General features: G+C 40.0%; 1 protein-coding gene across 2 annotated transcripts; it reads left to right on the top strand.

Annotated features, from left to right (window-relative positions):
* Nucleotides 1-3,512: 3,512 nt before the first annotated feature.
* Nucleotides 3,513-17,085, top strand: ZNF518B (zinc finger protein 518B). Of its 2 annotated transcripts, none has more exons than XM_053976392.1 (2): nucleotides 3,513-3,693; nucleotides 11,058-17,085. In XM_053976392.1, the coding sequence occupies exon 2, from the start codon at nucleotides 11,260-11,262 to the stop codon at nucleotides 14,479-14,481; it is 3,222 nt and encodes a 1,073-aa protein (XP_053832367.1). In that variant the 5' UTR covers nucleotides 3,513-3,693; nucleotides 11,058-11,259; the 3' UTR covers nucleotides 14,482-17,085. The 2 variants fall into 2 exon arrangements, with proteins under 2 accessions (XP_053832367.1, XP_053832368.1); XM_053976393.1 differs by lacking the exon at nucleotides 3,513-3,693 and adding an exon at nucleotides 4,006-4,086.
* The last annotated feature ends 63 nt before the right edge of the window (nucleotides 17,086-17,148 follow it).

Here is a 17,148-nt window from a genome sequence, read left to right as displayed (position 1 = left end):
TTATGTGATTCTGTCTACCTGTGGTTCTCATGGATCCACAAGCAATAATCAGCATTTCATATCAGATAATTTTGTTAGGGGACGGAAAGGAATGCAGGATGGCAACAGGACAAGTAGAGGCAGCTGAGGAGCTGTGGTAAATTCCTGGTGACAGGACCAATTTCATGGACAGCAATGCTGCAAAGGATGCAGGAAGTTAAAGAGGCTTCTTGCTTGGATGCTGCTTCTGTTTGCCAATTAGCAGCACTGCTATCAGCATTTCCTACTTGGGTAACAAGCCTTGGCATTACCAAGTGCCGGCCCTCCCTTTGGGAGCCTCAGCAGGAAAGATCACGAACGAATGCCTAACCAGCACTGCGGGTGGCTGAATCACAGGACAAACTGAGAAGGAACAAAAGACCAGGCAAGAACTGGGAATTCGGAGGTCACCAAAGATGGCTTGCATATGGCAGACCAAAGAGGACAGACAAGGCGGAAACTGCAGGGAATTATTCCCTGTTTGGTGTTCTAAGTCGGTTCAGGGCTGAAGCCTAAGTGAGAAAGAGGAGCTGTGATCGGATCTGGTCTGATAAGGTCCGACTGCAAAGAAGAGAGCGTTAATGCGACACGGATGGGAAATTGAGTCGCTTTGAACGAGAGGTTAGAAAATGCAGGGGAATTTATGTAGCTGTAAAACACTGAGGAAGATGCAAATTGTCTCTCAAGCATTCCATAACAAGGCTTTTTCTGGATGACATTGTTTGACCTTATTTAAATACTGAATACTCTATTTGCATTTGTTAGAGGAAATTGTCATTCTAACCTCAGAGCTGGCAAGCTACACATATCTAAGAAAGAGAGGTAAAAGTGCTTAATCAGTGTTGAGAATCAGATAACTAATTCCATTTTTACTGATATGAAATATATTTATTGCAGTCTGGACCTTCCCAGATACAGATAGATGAGGTGAGAAAACCTGTTGGCTAGCAATTTATTTCTTGAATTATTGTGTAAAATATTATAATATTGTATTGTAATGTTCCTAATTTTTCTGTTTTTGAAAAAACCAATCCGCTAAGTGTAGTTCACTTTTATGAAAATTTGCAAAAATTGGTGCTGACCAAGAGAGGCCAGGAAACAAAGTATAGAATTACAAGAGTAAATATTTATTCATGTGCATGGTGTCCCAGCCAAACCGGGTCACCCTGAATGTGGTTTTACACAGGGTTCTTATAACCTTCAACCACTCCAGCAGAACATGATTTGAATAATAACTAAGACCCACACTACTGATTTTTTATCATTGTAAAATTTTGCCAGGCAACTGTATTTCTGCAGCACTCTTGCAGCTTGTCTATTGATCCAGATGTCCCTGGGGTCAGTTTTGCCAGATAACACTGGAAGGGGTTCAAAGACATATTAGAATGACTAGAATTCTGGCTTTATCTCAGTTGCCCATGGGTGTCCTTTATCTTTCGTGGACAGTTCTATGCTTCCAAGAAGCAAAGTCCTTATGTCCAGGGCTGGGCTGTCCTTTAGTTTGTTTTACTTGAGTATGAACAAACTCAAAGTCTCCAGTAAAATTCCACTATCTCATTCCATTTCACTGTATTATGTGAACTAATACATGGTAACAAAGTGAATACATGCACATATTATAAAGACTGATTTAACAGTTACAGAAATAAACTTTCATAACCCTACATAATCACCTTTGCAGAATAGCTGACACCAGTCAGCATTTGCAAATTTTCCCTGGTGGCTTTCATGGGATCCACACACACAACTTCCAACTGTAACTGCTCAAAATTACAATGATCGCTTATGATTTTTAGCCCTTTGTTTTATCACTAGTCATCTTTTTTTTTTTTTTTTTCTTCAGATAGAAGCTTCCTTAGCTGTTCCTTTTGTGAAGTTGAGGGTAAAGTATCTTTGATCATCGTTTTTACCTTTCATGGAATCTTTTCCTCTACTATTCTGTCTTTCATAAGCTGAGGGAACTTAAAAACTCAAAGAGCTTTTAAAATGTGTGAATTTACACGGCAGCATTAAACTGCTTTATTCTCTGCTTTTTTCCAAATCTCAGCATAAGGCTTATTTTTATCAACTCAATTAAGCACTGTAGTGAGATTTCTAAGGCTTCTTCGAAGGCCAAGATTTTGCTCCTGTATAGTAGTAGTCAGCTTAGAGTTGATTTTTTATTTGAAATCAGGATGTTTTTCTTCACTGTGCATCACCTTTATCTATCCAAAATCTAATCTGCCATTTTACTGTCTAGTTATTCAGCTGCATAATGTCCTTCCTAGAGCTTTAGGGGATTTTTGTCCTCAGGTCCCTCAATAGCTTGGTATGATCAGAAGGCTGTCACCTGAGTGCCCAGCTCCCTTTTCATGTCACTTATATATTGAGCAGGTCCAAGCAGACACTGATCCAGCAGTGCACCTGTCATCTCTGTGCTACAAGGAACACACACTCGCTCCACCTTTAACCAGCTATTCATGCCAAGACACTTGGTTTTACGCCATTACAGTTTTGTTTCTTTGACAGTCGTGGTCAAAAACCTTCTAGCAATCCCAACAAGCTCTATCAGCCAGAAAACTTTCTTCAGAAGTTTAAAGATATTCAGCAAACTACAGTGTTCCAGACTGCCATTGAGAATGATTTCTTACACTGCTAATCAAAAGATGTAACAGACTCTTGAAGGCAAGATCTCATTTTGGAACTAAAAAATTATAATTGAGAGGATTCTTTCCCCCCAGACCTCCCAGTATATAGCTTTCTCTTTTCTATTTTTGTGACCTGAAGAGCCTATCCCAAAATCCAAGATCCCTGAGGATGTATGTCCATGCCTAGACAAGATCAAGCACTCTCAAATAATTTCAGTAGAGAACAGATCGGAAAATGTGTCACGGCAACAGAGCTCAACTTTGAAGACATGTAAGAGAAAACTTCATTTCAAAGACCTCATCTGACAAGACTTCAGACCCTGTGTTGGATATGGTTTGTTTTTAAAGTGGAGAGATTTGATAATGCAGTGGCATCAAAGGTACTTTATAGGGCAATATGCAGTCAGTAAAATCCTCTTTTTCTCCCTTCAAATTTTGTTAAAAACACTTTATTTCAAAAGACATCTGGATTTCATAGAAAGTAACACACAACTACATCATTGTAGTACTTTATCGAGTGGTGCCCGTGAAACGTATGCCCACACCATACCCCAGCAAAACACAATGGAATGGGAAGGGATGTAGAGGTTACTGGGAACAACAGCGCATCCTTTGGCCTGTTGTGTCAGCGTGGAGGGACGGCCAGCGGGCGCCAACCCGACTTCGCAGCTCCTCATCCGGCGCAGCCCGGGGCTGCCCTCGCTCCGTTCTCCGCGGCCCGCGGCGCGGGGCAGCGCCGGTGCCGCGGGGCGCCGGGCCGCGGGCAGGTGCCTGGGCTCGGTAGAGCTCTACGCGCGGCGGGCGGGGCGCGCTGAGGTCAGTTCCGCCGCCGCGCGGCCGGGGGCCGGGCCGGGCCGGCGGCGGGGGGCTCGCTCGCCCTCCCTGCCGGAATGAGCGCCGCAGGGCGGGGCGGCAGCTGCCGCGCAGGACGCGGGGCGGCGCTGCGTTCCTCCCGTGTCCGGAGACAACGGGAGCGGCGGCGGCTGGCGGGGTCAGCGCCGAGGGACGCTGCCCCTTCCTTCATCCCCCTCGTCCCGCTCCGAGCCAGGTAAGTCCCGGGCCCGCGGCTCCCGCTGCCCTCCCCGGGCGCCCGCGCGGGGCCGGAGCGGGCGCGGCGCGCGGTGCTGCCCCCTGCGGGCCGGCGGCGGCAGTGCGCGGCGGCGGCGGGCGGAGGTTGCGCGGCCCGCGCAGCGCCCGCCCCGCACCGCATCCCCCGCGGCGCCGCGCTCGGGCCCGCGCACGGGCAGCGAGCGGCCGAGGGAGGCCGCCCTTCCGCGGAGAGGCGGCAGCACTGATGCGTGGGTGGGCTGGATGCCCAAGAAAAGGAGGTTTTTGGTGCTTGCTGTCTCGTGGACGCCATCAGGCCGCTTTGGACTCGTCTGGACTAAAGCTGTTGTCTAGGTTTGTCGTCTTGGTCATCCCGAAGAAAAGGAGCTGTCGGGTTAGTAAATGTATTCATGAGCCAAATAGAACATCCTGTGTTTTGTGTGCAAATAAGGTTCTTTTGAGTGTTTGGGCATAAGATTGGCTTAATTGAATCCCATATTGAATTTTGTTGCAAGACAGTCTATCATTGAAAAGTGTTACATTGGACACTTAAAGTAATTTAGACAGGTAAACCGATTTTCTTTTAAATACATAATCCAGTGTCAACGTGGATGTAGCCAAAATGTCCTGCAATGTACATTTAATTTAAAAAGTCTGCTTTATATTTAAGAAGACTAATGGTGTTTTACAGGATTTTTCTAGCAGTCTGTTGTGCATTGTTACTGCAGTAGGTGGTTACAGTCAAGGCTCTTTTCTTGCACGTACAAACAGTATGTGGCTAATTTTAGCAGCAATGATATCTGTGGAAATCAATTTTAACATCTACATGAGTGCTTTGAAATCTGAGCATGGAGGGATATGTGCTTTTAATGGGACTCTTCCCCCTTTTCTCCCATTTTCTCCAGTGCCATACTTGCTGTATTTCCTACAGGCCTTAGAACTCAAGAGTAGGGTAATGCTTTGTACTAGTCAGTATGCTCTGGTTATGCAGAAAGACTTTGAAAATCGTTGTAAATTGTGTGAAATGATGAAATGAACACCAAGATTAAAAAAAATTGATCATACATATAATGATAACTCTATAAACGTCTCTGAGCAGTCTAGAATACTGCTTTTGATACAGTAGTTATTTGGTAATGCCTTGTTTAGCTTATTGCAGGAAGACCACCAAGCAGTTGAATGATATGACAGAATTGTGTATCTTTCAGATACAAATAAAGCTAGGCCTTGTTCCTAGAGCCGCAGGGAAGCAGACCTCCATTTCATGGTACATACATGTACCTGTTTCCATACAATGCCAAAAAACGTTAGTAGATTGGACAATTCTCACTTATGCATTCAGAAAATAGTGATTTATTTTCAATCGGTGTTTTGCATGACTTTGTAAGTAATAAACATTTTAAGTGTAATTGATTTTTTTCTATAGAGTGAAAGAACTGTATATTTTTTAATAAAAATGATCTCTAACAACTTGGTGCATGGTCCTTGCTCTTCTTAATTGTCTGCATTGTCATTCCTCATTCATTTTGCTTTGAAAAACCTCATGTGAATTTCAGCTAAAAACCAAGAACTGTTATGACTGTGTGATTAGCTGTTATTGTGAGACAAAATGGCTTTTTAAGAAGAAATACTTGTAGACGAAATTTCTTTGGTGCATTTGAATTGTTTGTTTTTAATACAAAATTAAGTATTTTAATTAATGCAATATGTAATACTTGAGTGAAGCACTTTGGCTCTCTCCCAGTCATTAGGCCTAAAATTAGTGACTGGTAATTGGCAGCTGTGTAGTTGGGTCAGTAGAACAGTTAACTGTGCTGAACAGAGATAGTTGATGTTAAACAGTCAGTATATATATATAAATATATATATATATATGTATATAATTGCAAAATACAGGCAAGGTAATTTTAAGCATGCATGGAGATTGAAATTTTTCACAATGGCTCAAATTTTATATACTGCATCCTCCTGATGTGGTTGCACAATGTCTTCCAATTCTGCTTAAACTTCTTTTTCTTAAGGATGACTTATATGGGCTTTTCAGTACCAAAGCACACCCTGATTATTGTCTGCAGTCTGTGATCTTTGTGCGTGTGTGCTTTGCTGAAGTAAGGGCTCATTTATTTGATCACATAGGCTAAATGCATCCTGCTCATCACACCCTTTGCATTGATAGCAGCATGTAGTTTGAACTAAAGGCAACTGAAGCCCTGGAATGTACATATTCATCTTTGAAATGATGAAGAAATTTTCAATGTATTTGAAGTAAATAGAAATTCCAGTCTGACAGTGGCCACATCAGTGGTTTGTAACCTACTGCAAAAACCCTTGTACTGCTCGAATTTGACATAGTCAGGCTGCAGAGGATGTTTCATCCTATTTTCCTTTGTTTTGATGGATCTTTGTGTTTTTAACCTTTATGTACCTGGGATATCCAGGGTTTGGAATGCCTTTTAATTTCTGTGAATCTGTTAATCTCTTGTGTCTTCAGCAGCAAAGTTCAAGATATGATACTGTTGTGTGAAAGGTGGAAATGTTTGTTTTGTTGAATGCCTGACCTTTTAATGTCACTGAATTGCAGGTGTTTGGTAGGAGTGAATGGGAAAATTTGGTTTATCTTTCTTGTGATGTCTTTTTTCCATGTGTTTTTTTTTACTCTCCAAACTAGGGTCTCTAATTTTTTTTAATGTTTCCTAATTTGGGTACTTTGTTGTATTTCTTAATATTTTTATATATTTTTCTGAATTAATTCCTGTGAAGACCGTAACTGGAATTGACTTTGTCACTTTTAGTGTCTCTTATTTCATTTTTCATCCATCCCATTCCTGTGTTTGCCATTGAGACTCTTTGTAGACTTCGACGTCTTCCTTTAATGATATCTTTGGGTTGGTCTGTGTGCACTGCATATGATTATAACTCGAAAATCAACTCTATCTTTTAATTAAATCTTCTGAAGCATGTTTCTGCCAATCCTTCAAATACCAAAACAAATCTTTAGGGGAATTCCTCCCCCTTCCCACCTTTCCCAGTGGTATGGAGTGAATGTATGTAATGTTCACCTCCCTGTGTACATTGATGATCTTGGCTTTCTGAAATAACAAGAAAAATATATATTTTTTTAATACAGGCATGAAATTACAATATAATTTTGGGCTTGTTTTATCCAAAATAAGTGTAAATTGGAGCTGTTTGTATCAAAACCTTTGTTGTTAACTGGTCAGTGTTCAGGGTATATGCTGAAAAACTAGCCAGGAAGACAGCAGAGATGTTACTTTGACATCAGCTGGTTATTCAGTTCTTTTTTTTACCTCTTACTGGGTCTAGCTGGGATGGAGTTAAATTTCTTGAAAGCAGCCTGTACAGTGCTGTGTTTTGGATCTGTGGCTAAAACAGTCTTGATAACACACTGGTGTTTTGGTTGTTGCTGAATAATGTTTGCACAACGTCAAGGCTTTCTTCCCCCCCTACTCTATTGAGTAGACGTGGGGTGGGCAAGAGATTGGGAGGGCACAAAGCTGGGACAGCTGCCCAGAATTGGTCTGGGGATAGTCCACATCATGCAGTGTTGTGCTCAGCCACGAAAACTGGAGCAGAGGGAGAAGCGCAGAGGGGGGGTTGCGTTCCAGGGTGCCTGCTGCTCAGAGACTGGCTGGGCATTGGTTTGCTTGTGGAAGGTGGTGAGTGATTTCCCTTATGTCACCTCCCTGTTTCTTTCCTTCTGTTAAACTACCTTTGTCCTGACCCATAAACTTTCCTGTGTTTCTTCTCTCCTTTACTCTCCTTGCTGCTGAGGGAGGGGAGGGTGGGACAGCAGGAAGCGGCTCTGTGGCTGCTTGGCTGCTGCCTGGGATCAACCTGGCCACATATGGAATGCAGGCACACCAACGCTTGAAACCTGCATTCTGGCAACACAGTATTTGTCACAGGTCTGCATGAAAACATGGTTTTGGGCTGAAACCATGGCAGACTTTCCTACATATGGCTGCTTGAATTAGAAAAATTTGGAAGGATTACTAGCCTGTTCTTCAAATTACCTCTGTTAAATTTTTCTGGCATAGTCTTGGACTGAGAAGCCCAGAACTGTTAAATTGAAGTGTTCTGAAAATGTTGGACTGTGTTTCTTGTACTTTCTTGCCCTTTAAAGGTCATGGATTATTTTTCATGTTCTCCCAGAAAGTGAAATCTACAGAGTTTAAAAAACACAAGAAAATTCTCTGGGTTTATACTTTTTTTTTTATGGTCAAGGATATTGATGGCATAAATTCTCTATACTTAGCTTTCAGTTACTTCACATGGAGGGCAGTTTCAGTATTAATGGATAGATGTTAACAGCAGAAAAAGGCAAATACTGATATAGCTTCCCCATTTCCTTTCAGATGCAATGTTACTTCTTTCTTAAAGCTGTATAGAAATGCATAAAGCATCTTTGGTCTGGATCTTGAGCTTATCAAAATCTCTTATCATCTTTCTCCTGAAACAAAACAGTGGATGTCCTGAACATAGGCCTACCACCACACTTGCATGTCAGCGGGTTAGTCTTAAGTCTAGAAAGTGGTAGTATCCAGGGAAGGATGTTCCATCTGATCTACTGCAAATGTTTTGTTTTTCAGTCTTCTTTAGAATCCAGGTGATAGAGCACATAACGTCATCCACATTAGAATTGCTTGAAGAAAATTCTCCAGATCATGATACAGCAGTCATGTATACTTTCTTCTTTCCTTCAATGCTGCCACTGATTTGTTTTTCAAATTGCGTATATTTTCACAGCTGTCTGCATTGCAATGAGATGAGATTGCTACAGTTCTAGAACTACCCACTAAGGAGTTTTAGTGTACACCCATCCATCTGCTTAAGAAGCTTGTTATGTTGTCCCTAACCAGTTTTCTAACTTTTACTGATGATTGTGATTACATCAGAACACTTTGAAGAGCCCTATCTTTAGGGCAGCATTGATATAGCAGTCATGGATATTGATGGAGTACAAGGAAGATGGTGGAATCACTGAGTGGTTTGTGTTGGAAGAGACCTAGTTCAACCTCCTGCCATGAGAAAGAATGCTTTCCACTAGACCAGATTGCTCAGGGTTCCATCCAGCCTGGCCTTGAACACTGCCAGGGATGGGGCATCCACAGCTTCTCTGCACAGCCTGTTCCAGTGCCTCACTGTCCTCACAGTAATGAATTTCTTCCTAATATCTAATTTAAATCTACCTTTCTTCAGCTTGAAGCCATTCTCCCTTGTCCTACCACTGCATGCCCTTGTGAAAAGTCCCTCTCTAGCCTTCTTGAAAGCCCCCTTCAGAACTTGAAGGTGCTATAAGGTCTCTGTGAAGCCACCTCATTATGCTGAACAACCCCAACTCTCTCAGCCTGTCCTCATGGGAGAAGTGCTTCAGCCCTGTGATAAGCTTTGAATGGGTCCAGAGGAGAGGCACTGAACATCTTACTTGTGTTGGGGGCCCCAAAACTGGTTGCAGCTGCAGTCCAGGTGGGGTCTCATGAGAGCAGAGTGGGAGAATTGCCTCTGTCAATGTGCTGGCTACGATGCTTTTGATGCAGTAGTATGGTTGCTTTCTGGGTTGTGAGCACATAAGATGCAGGAAAACCTTCTTGGATCAGATATTTAGTCCTGTCAAGCCACTGGGGAGATCACAGAATTATTTAGGCTAGAAAAGACCTACAAGATCATCAAGTCCAACCTGTAAGCCAGCACTGCCAAGCTACCATATCCTTGAGTACCCAGTTTACATGTCTTTAATATCCCCAGAGGTGTTACCTCCATCCCCAGACCACTTCCACAGGTAACCTGTTCCAATTATTGACAACCCTTTCAATGAAATTTTTTTCTTAATATTCAGTCTAAACATGCTCTGGTGCAACTTGAGGCAATTTCCTCTCTTCCTGTCACTTGTTACCTGGGAGAAGAGGCTGACACTCACCTGGCTACAGCCCCCTTCCAGGTAGTTACAAAGAGCAATAAGGTCTCCCCTGAGCCTCCTTTTCAACACCCCCAGCTCCCTCAACCACTCCTTGTAAGATTTACTCTCTAGACCTTTCACCAGCTCTGTTGCCCTTCTCTGGACTCACTCAATGTCTTTCCAGTACCATAGTTTAATTTCTCAATTACCATATGATTATTGTTATGGGAAGCTGCTTAAGTGAACTCAGCACTGTGGTTTTGGAGTCCAAATCAGACCCTGATCTCTGTAGGTAGACTTGGTGAGGATCTGGACTTCAGAAACAGAAGCCTTTTGTAAGGTGTATTGGGAAGCAGAAGTAACCTCACGCAATTGAGTCTGTTGTGATTGCAAGTGTGTGCAACGGTATGTCTACACCTAATGATGTTAGAATAAGAAAGGTGTTGATTGGACTTCATGTATGCCTCAAAAGCCTAATTTGATTGTTTATTTTCCAAATAATAGTTGTCTCATTGCCTTGCCAAAAGCTTAAAGGCTGAGATCTTCTTCCTGTCAAATATAGTAGAGAGACAGAGTGCTAGAACCTGTGGGCCAAACATATTGCATGTGTTAATTTGATGTTTTACAGCGATATTACTGATCTCCCTATGGCTTATGTTGCATTGTTTATTTTCCTTGATTGACATTCTGTTTTATTAGGATGAAGTGAATATTTATATGCTTGTCCACATATATAGAAGTGATTATACTGTAATATTGATAGAAGAAAAATTAATTAATTTTGCTGCCACAGATTGTTTTGACTTCATTACTTTGAGAACATGTGAAGCATAAATCACATTTTGTTATGAATTAGTGTTCAAGACTGTTTGGATCTGAAACATTGGCACTGATTAGAAAAGAACTTCCTTCTGTATATCAGAAATATCCATGCTAACTTAAAAATTCTTTTATTTAAAAACAAACTAATAGTTCTGTGTTTCTAGTAACCATCGTAGTCACATTCTGTTTCCCTGCTATTTATGTTGAATGGAACTTGCATGTTTCATGATATCTTGTCCTTAGTTGAGGGCTATATATGAACTGAAATCATACTCTGCTGCTCAGTTCTGTTAACAGGTATCTTGTTTGGCTTATGAATATGCTTCTTAAGTGCAAAATTTTTCATGACATGGGAGAAATACCATAAACTCTTCAGGTTTTGATTCATAGCAGGTAATTATACGAATATGGGAATGTTTTGAATGAGAGCAAATGTTAAAGGATTATTTCATTTGGTATGTTTTAGACTTATTGGTTGTATATACAGAATACAATCAATGGTATATTAACAGTAGACTTGCACTCTGTTATTCAGCTGTAGTCCACTAATAGTTCAGTTATTAGTTCATTGTATTTCGTTGATCATTGAATCTTAATTGACTTAATGTTCTGCTTTTATTCTTTAGTGCTGCAAGCTGATCAACTAAGAACATGGAATGTAATATGGATGCAGTTGCTTGAACATCATTTCTTCCAAAGTTTATATTCTGCAGATTGGTAGCCTGAATGATTGATTGACAAGAAACATACACAGGACTGATACCAAGAAAACATTCTGTCTGTTGCTGTTGTGTTTAATCAAAATGGTGCAGAGTTGCTTCATCTGAAATGCAGTTGAAAAAAATGAGGGAAATTTTACCAAGATTGTACCCTGGCCAAATTAATGATAAAAATAATTCTTTAACTACATCCCCAAAGCAATCTGATGATAAAACAAATCTGTCAAAAGGGGCAGATGATCAAAACTGCTGTTACCAAGGAACTGAGGCTGAGAACAATAAGTTGTCACTGATAAGCTGTATAAAGTGCAGAAATGTTCAGAAAATTTCAATGCAAGATATAGAGAAGCATAAGAAGCTTGGGTGGACTGAAGACAAAAATTTCATCTGCAAGAAGTGCAGTCATATTAAACCACCAGCTTTTGATTTTGTTCCTGAGGGTGCCAATGCTGCAGACTATGAAAAGCGTGAAAGAAAAACTTCAAGTAAAACCCAGAAAATGTTTAAAGTAAAAAATTTTCTGCCAGGCAAATACTACTGTGATAAATGCAGATTTTCAACAAAGGATCCTCTACAGTATAAAAAGCATGTAGGGCAACATGAAGAAATTAAGTTTCTTTGTTCCCACTGTAGTTATGTATCCTACACCAAAGGAGAATTCCAGAGACATTTGGTGAAACACACTGGAACCTTTCCATATCAGTGTGAGTACTGTGAATATGGTGCTGTTAGACATGACTATATAGTTAAACATACGAGAAGAGTGCATGAAACACCCAGAAAACAGCTGTCAAATACTCTCATGAACCACAAGCAAAAGAAGCAGAGTCAAAGCACTTTATGTAAAAAGCAGAAATACAATAAAATTCCTTTCCAAAATGAACTTTCAAATTTGTCATCAAATATGGTTTGTGAGATTCCAAGTAAGGCAACTAAAACAGTCTGCTTGTCTCAAAATGTAGAATGTAGCATAAACATGTCATCAGTCCAGGATAAGACAATATTGGAGCCATCTGAAATGAGTGTATGTGAGAATCAAAGTGTGGAGGTTGAGGTTTATTCTCCAAAAACAGAGCCTTTACAACCTGGGATGCCTTTAACAGTAATTGCACCATCTGAACTTGTAGTTCCTTCCAACTGTTTAGCTCAGATAGTAGAGCTTAAAATAGTGAATGGAGCACAACAGCTGGTTCTTAAATTAATTCCTATGAAAGAAGCAACTTACAAACCTGTGAACTCTGCAGAAGAGGAACTTGAGAATCAAGGTATAGAACAATCTGCAGAAGTAAATAAAACATCTGTGTGTCAAAATGAGTTACTAGCTATGGAAGTGAATGTAAACAAATTATCCAGTGTTAGTAACCAGCTTAATTTGGATAGTGCGTATGACAAGGATTCTGAATGTTTTTGTTCAGATTCTCAGCTCTCAGGCTATAGCTCTGTATCTGTACAGAGGGAAGATACATCAAAATTATGCTTTCATTTGGTGAAAGGTAGTGATGTCCGTTCAGGTGTTATAGAACTTTGTTCTCCATCTCTGGTGATGAACAGTGCTGAAAAAAAAAGTGATTTTAAATCCTCGAGGGGGAAAGTAGATGGAAAAAATAGCTTGCATAGTGATCTGTATTGTAAAGAAGAAGGTGAAGATACATACCGTCCAAAATACGCTTCCGTTTCCGAAGGTAAAAATTCCAAGAATGTTTCAGTAGAAGCTGCTCAGGAGGACAAAAATTTTTCTGCTGTCCATAAAGAAAAGGATACATTGTCTGTGAAGAGGGTTGACAAAGAACGTAGGAGTCTACCAGTCAGCTCTACCGAAGCACATTTAGCTGGAAAGGGTTTTGATGAAAAATCTATTGCATCTTCTGAAGCAGGAAAAAACTTTCGTGTTACTAAAACTCCAGCTTTTGAGGATATAACTTTTGGCTTGAGCAAAGTAAAGAGAACTGAAACCATAAGCCAAAAGAGTAATCATCTTCTGAAATCACTTGAACTACAGAAGATGGAAAATAAAGGCAGTCCTTTTGAAGGACCTGTTATTTCATCTGTATTTTCTCTTAGCTCTGGGACTGAAAATGTTCCAGAGGATGTCAGATGGGATGACACAACACGCAGGAAGAAATCAGCAACATTGCTGTGTAGAAAGATTGCTCAACTCATGTCTGCTGCTGAACCTAACATGAAATCCATGCCCTTGAGGTGTCAGGCTTCTAGTAAAAAGTTGCTCCTGCCTCAGGAAAGTTCAGCAAGCTGTGAGGGAGCTGTTTGTGCCACTGAAGTGGAACAAGCTGCAAATTTGTCTGAAGCACATGGTGGAAGAAGTGTGATTAGTAGTGAAGAACACAGTGAAGATCAGCTCTTTACATTTGCAAGAACTTCTAAAAACAGGGTAACTAAAAATTCCCACGTTGCTACCCCAGTGTTTATCCCCAAAGGGACAATGCTGAGAGTGCTGAATGCTACTAACAGTCAAAGCTCATATGGAATAGAAAACAGGAGTGAAACATCAGCTCCTGTGCATCACAATGAAATGTTTCTGCCTCGCCCAGTCCCTGTCAGTGTTTCTGAGACACTCAGCAGTAATTTCCCATGTTTGCCTAATCAGAGCGAGCCAAGTGCCGAGTCCCAAACTATATCGCTCAGGCAAAGACCAAAGCGAGAGGCAAGTACTAAAAATAACAGCAAGCAAACTGGTGTACCATTTCAGAAAAGCAGTGATGTGAGCAAGCAAAGCAAGCCCTATTCAAAAAGTCCCAAAAATAAGGCAAAACAAACAAGCTTCAGAGAACTTCCTAAGAGGAAAACAAGAGCTCAGTCGGAAACCACTTCAAGTTCTGATATGTCATACCTGTTGACAGCAAGACGTCTTCGACTTCTTCCTCTGAAAACAAATCAGTTGATAAAATGCCCTCGTCGTAATCAGCCAGTTGTGGTACTAAACCATCCTGATGTTGATTCACCAGAGATAATTAATGTCATGAAGACTATCAACAAGTATAAAGGTCAAGTCCTGAAAGTGGTTCTGTCAGAAAGGACAAGTAGTTGTCTTGGTGTCAAACGTTATCGAAAGCGTCTTACTCTTCAAAATGCTGAGACAGGAAACCAAGCAAAAAAGCAGAGTATGCTAAAAATGAAGCTAAAAAAGACCCACAAAAACAACTATCAAGTGGTGGAAACATCACCAGCTGAAGCACTTCGATGTCTGTTTAAGTGTTGGTTTTGTGGGAGAGTATATATGGACCAAGAAGAATGGATTAGCCATGGACAGAGACACTTAATAGAGGCAACCAAGGGTTGGGATGTTCTTTCTCTTCAAGCAAAAAAACGTTAAGTGAGAGCCTAAGGGAGGTTTCCCCTCTTGCTTTTAATGAGTGACACTAACTTGCTTGGAATGGAGGATGGAAATAACTGCTTTATTTTGCCAAAAGTCCTCTGCTGTTAGTAAAGTGAAGAAGAGGGTAGAGGTACAGAGAGCTAGAGAAGCTGATAGTGAGGATTAAGCACCATTTTGCACTCTTGTGATTGAAATTTGTATTGGAGGTCAGCTTCATCTGCTCCATAGGAAAAATCTGAAGAAGATTTGCTATGCAAACATCTTTCTAGTTACCTTAGGATACTGTGCTGTATGTGGTTAGTGCTAGGTCTGTATGGATTAAAATCTTAGATGATGAGATCTTTGTAAATTTAACAGGATTTAGTTTGCTTTGTTACAGCCTGGTGTTTCAGAGATCGAGCACATCTGTACGGAAATGCACCTTTGGTCCTCCATGGACAGCAAGTGTATGTCATAGGTTTTAGTGGCAAATTAAGCGCTACGCATAAAAAGTAAAATTTAAATGCAAGTGCTGTGTTTCAGTGAAATGAAAACACTTCTGCTAACTTCAGAGGAGGTACAAGGGTGTAAATGAAAAATCTATGGAATCAGTTACTCCTGCTAGGTCAGATAGCAGTAAAAAAATTAATTTTGTTTAGTACTGAGTCTCTACCTAGACTGTATTGTGTAGATACGAGGGAGCAGAACAATGTCAGGATTCTGTGCCATCAAGCCAGAGATACCTTCAGGCTTGGGCTGATAGTGAAAAGCACTTCTCTATATGACCTCAAGGCTGTTCTAAAATAGTATTAGCCAAACATAAACTGTACCACCTTGTGTGTGATAGAAGCATTTACAGACTCGGTATTTGGTCAGAACTCTAGTTGATGAGCTTATTTACTAGGAAGCTTGTTGAAGACTTTTCAGACTGAAAAGCCACATTGCACAGGTTTTACATTGACAGTGTTGAACTAGATTTTCAGTGCAATCTTTCATCATACTTAAGAATTTAGATGTTGTTACAATTTATTTTTTGTAGGCCTCAAATTCATACAAGCATGTGCCTAGTTACAGATTATGTCTGATACGTATTGACTTCAGTGCAGTGTAAACATTGCTCAGTTGCTTAAACACTTCTTTAAATCAGGGCCAAATTACAGTTTTTTAGTAAAAAAGAGGTATGGATGACACTGAAGTTACTGTTTCTGTAATGTGGATGTTTCTCTTCATCTTGTCAATTTTACATAATTTTAGAATCATATAGAATGAAGTATATTGAAGCACATACTTAAAATTAAAATAATGTGTTACAATTTTAGAATTATGAAAATCAATACTGACTCTAATGCTGGATGTGTGTTCTATGTTTGAACTGGGACTTCTCTGGTAAACTGGTAGTCCCTAACTCTTTTAACTGATGGTGCATTTTTGTAAACAGTTTAGCTGGAAATATTTTTTTATATACTCCAGCAGATTATACATTGTTTTGATAAAATATTTATCATATCTACATTAGAATGTAAATATTTTAAAACTACATCTGACTGAGGTTTACTTTCAAAACCACTTACTGCTTTCCCATAATTTTGCAATACAGTGTTAAAATCCTTCCGATAGCTGGTGCTTTAAGTCAGATCTTTTCATCGTGTACACATGGAAAATTTTTGTATCATTTGTATCAGACTAAACTATTCCACAGAACAAACTTTGTTTTTCCTGTTTTGTCAATAATAAGGAAATGACAGTTCTCATTTTGTATTCAAATGGAATTATATTTTTTTAGATGGGTACAGTAGAGGGTTTTTTCCCCCCACTTCATATGCTTTGATGCCAAACCTAACAGTGCTATTTGCATTTTCAATGATTAAAATAGTCTCCATTTTAAAATTACAGCATAAGATAAAAAAAGAATACTGAAATGGTTAACACAAAAATCCCCATGGTTAGCATTCCTCCTTTGTTTTAACTCCTTCAATCCAGGTTGCTGGTTGAATTAATTTTGTTTCTGTAGAAGCTACCAAATAAATAGTTTTGAATTTGCTTTGTAAGAGTTGTCACTGGCAAAATCAGAACATTGCTCGTGAAAGCTGTACTGGGGGGAATGGAGAAAGTGTTGCTGCTCAGCTTTGTGGATTCTGGGTGGTTTAAGTATACTAGTAATGCTTGTCTTCTGTAAGCAAGTTTACTTCAGTAAACATCTGCAAAGCTCTGTACGTCACTGCCATAATCTGTTATCTAAATTGTTAAGCCTTGGGGTTTTTATGGTTTTTAATTTAGATTTTTTTTTGTTTCAACATGAAAACCTTTTGTAAGTTAAATTGTATTGCAGTTATGAAATTCTTAAAGCAGATTATGTCATACTTTTTGTTATGAACTCTGCTAAACTCTTTTAGCAGCTTCTGTTTTGTTACTTTTATCAGATAAAATTATGTCAGAATAATTTCCTTCAGGTTTAACAGTGTCATCAGTTTGAGAGAAATAATTTACAGTGGATGTTTTCTTCCCTTCTGACTCAGCATTGAGAAATAAAAAGGTTGAAAGAAAATAACAATCAACTGCTAAATTTTTTTAGAGATAGTTTGTACCACTACATAGTACGTCATAAATTGGGTTGGAATGTTGTGGTTTTGGGCTTGAGTGGTTTTGTTCTTCTTGTTCCTATTCTATAAGGATAAAGTAACTAAG

The sequence above is a fragment of the Vidua macroura genome, chromosome 4, assembly GCF_024509145.1.
Source record: "Vidua macroura isolate BioBank_ID:100142 chromosome 4, ASM2450914v1, whole genome shotgun sequence".
Classification (NCBI taxonomy): domain Eukaryota; kingdom Metazoa; phylum Chordata; class Aves; order Passeriformes; family Viduidae; genus Vidua; species Vidua macroura.
This window is presented reverse-complemented; position numbering and strand designations above follow the sequence as displayed.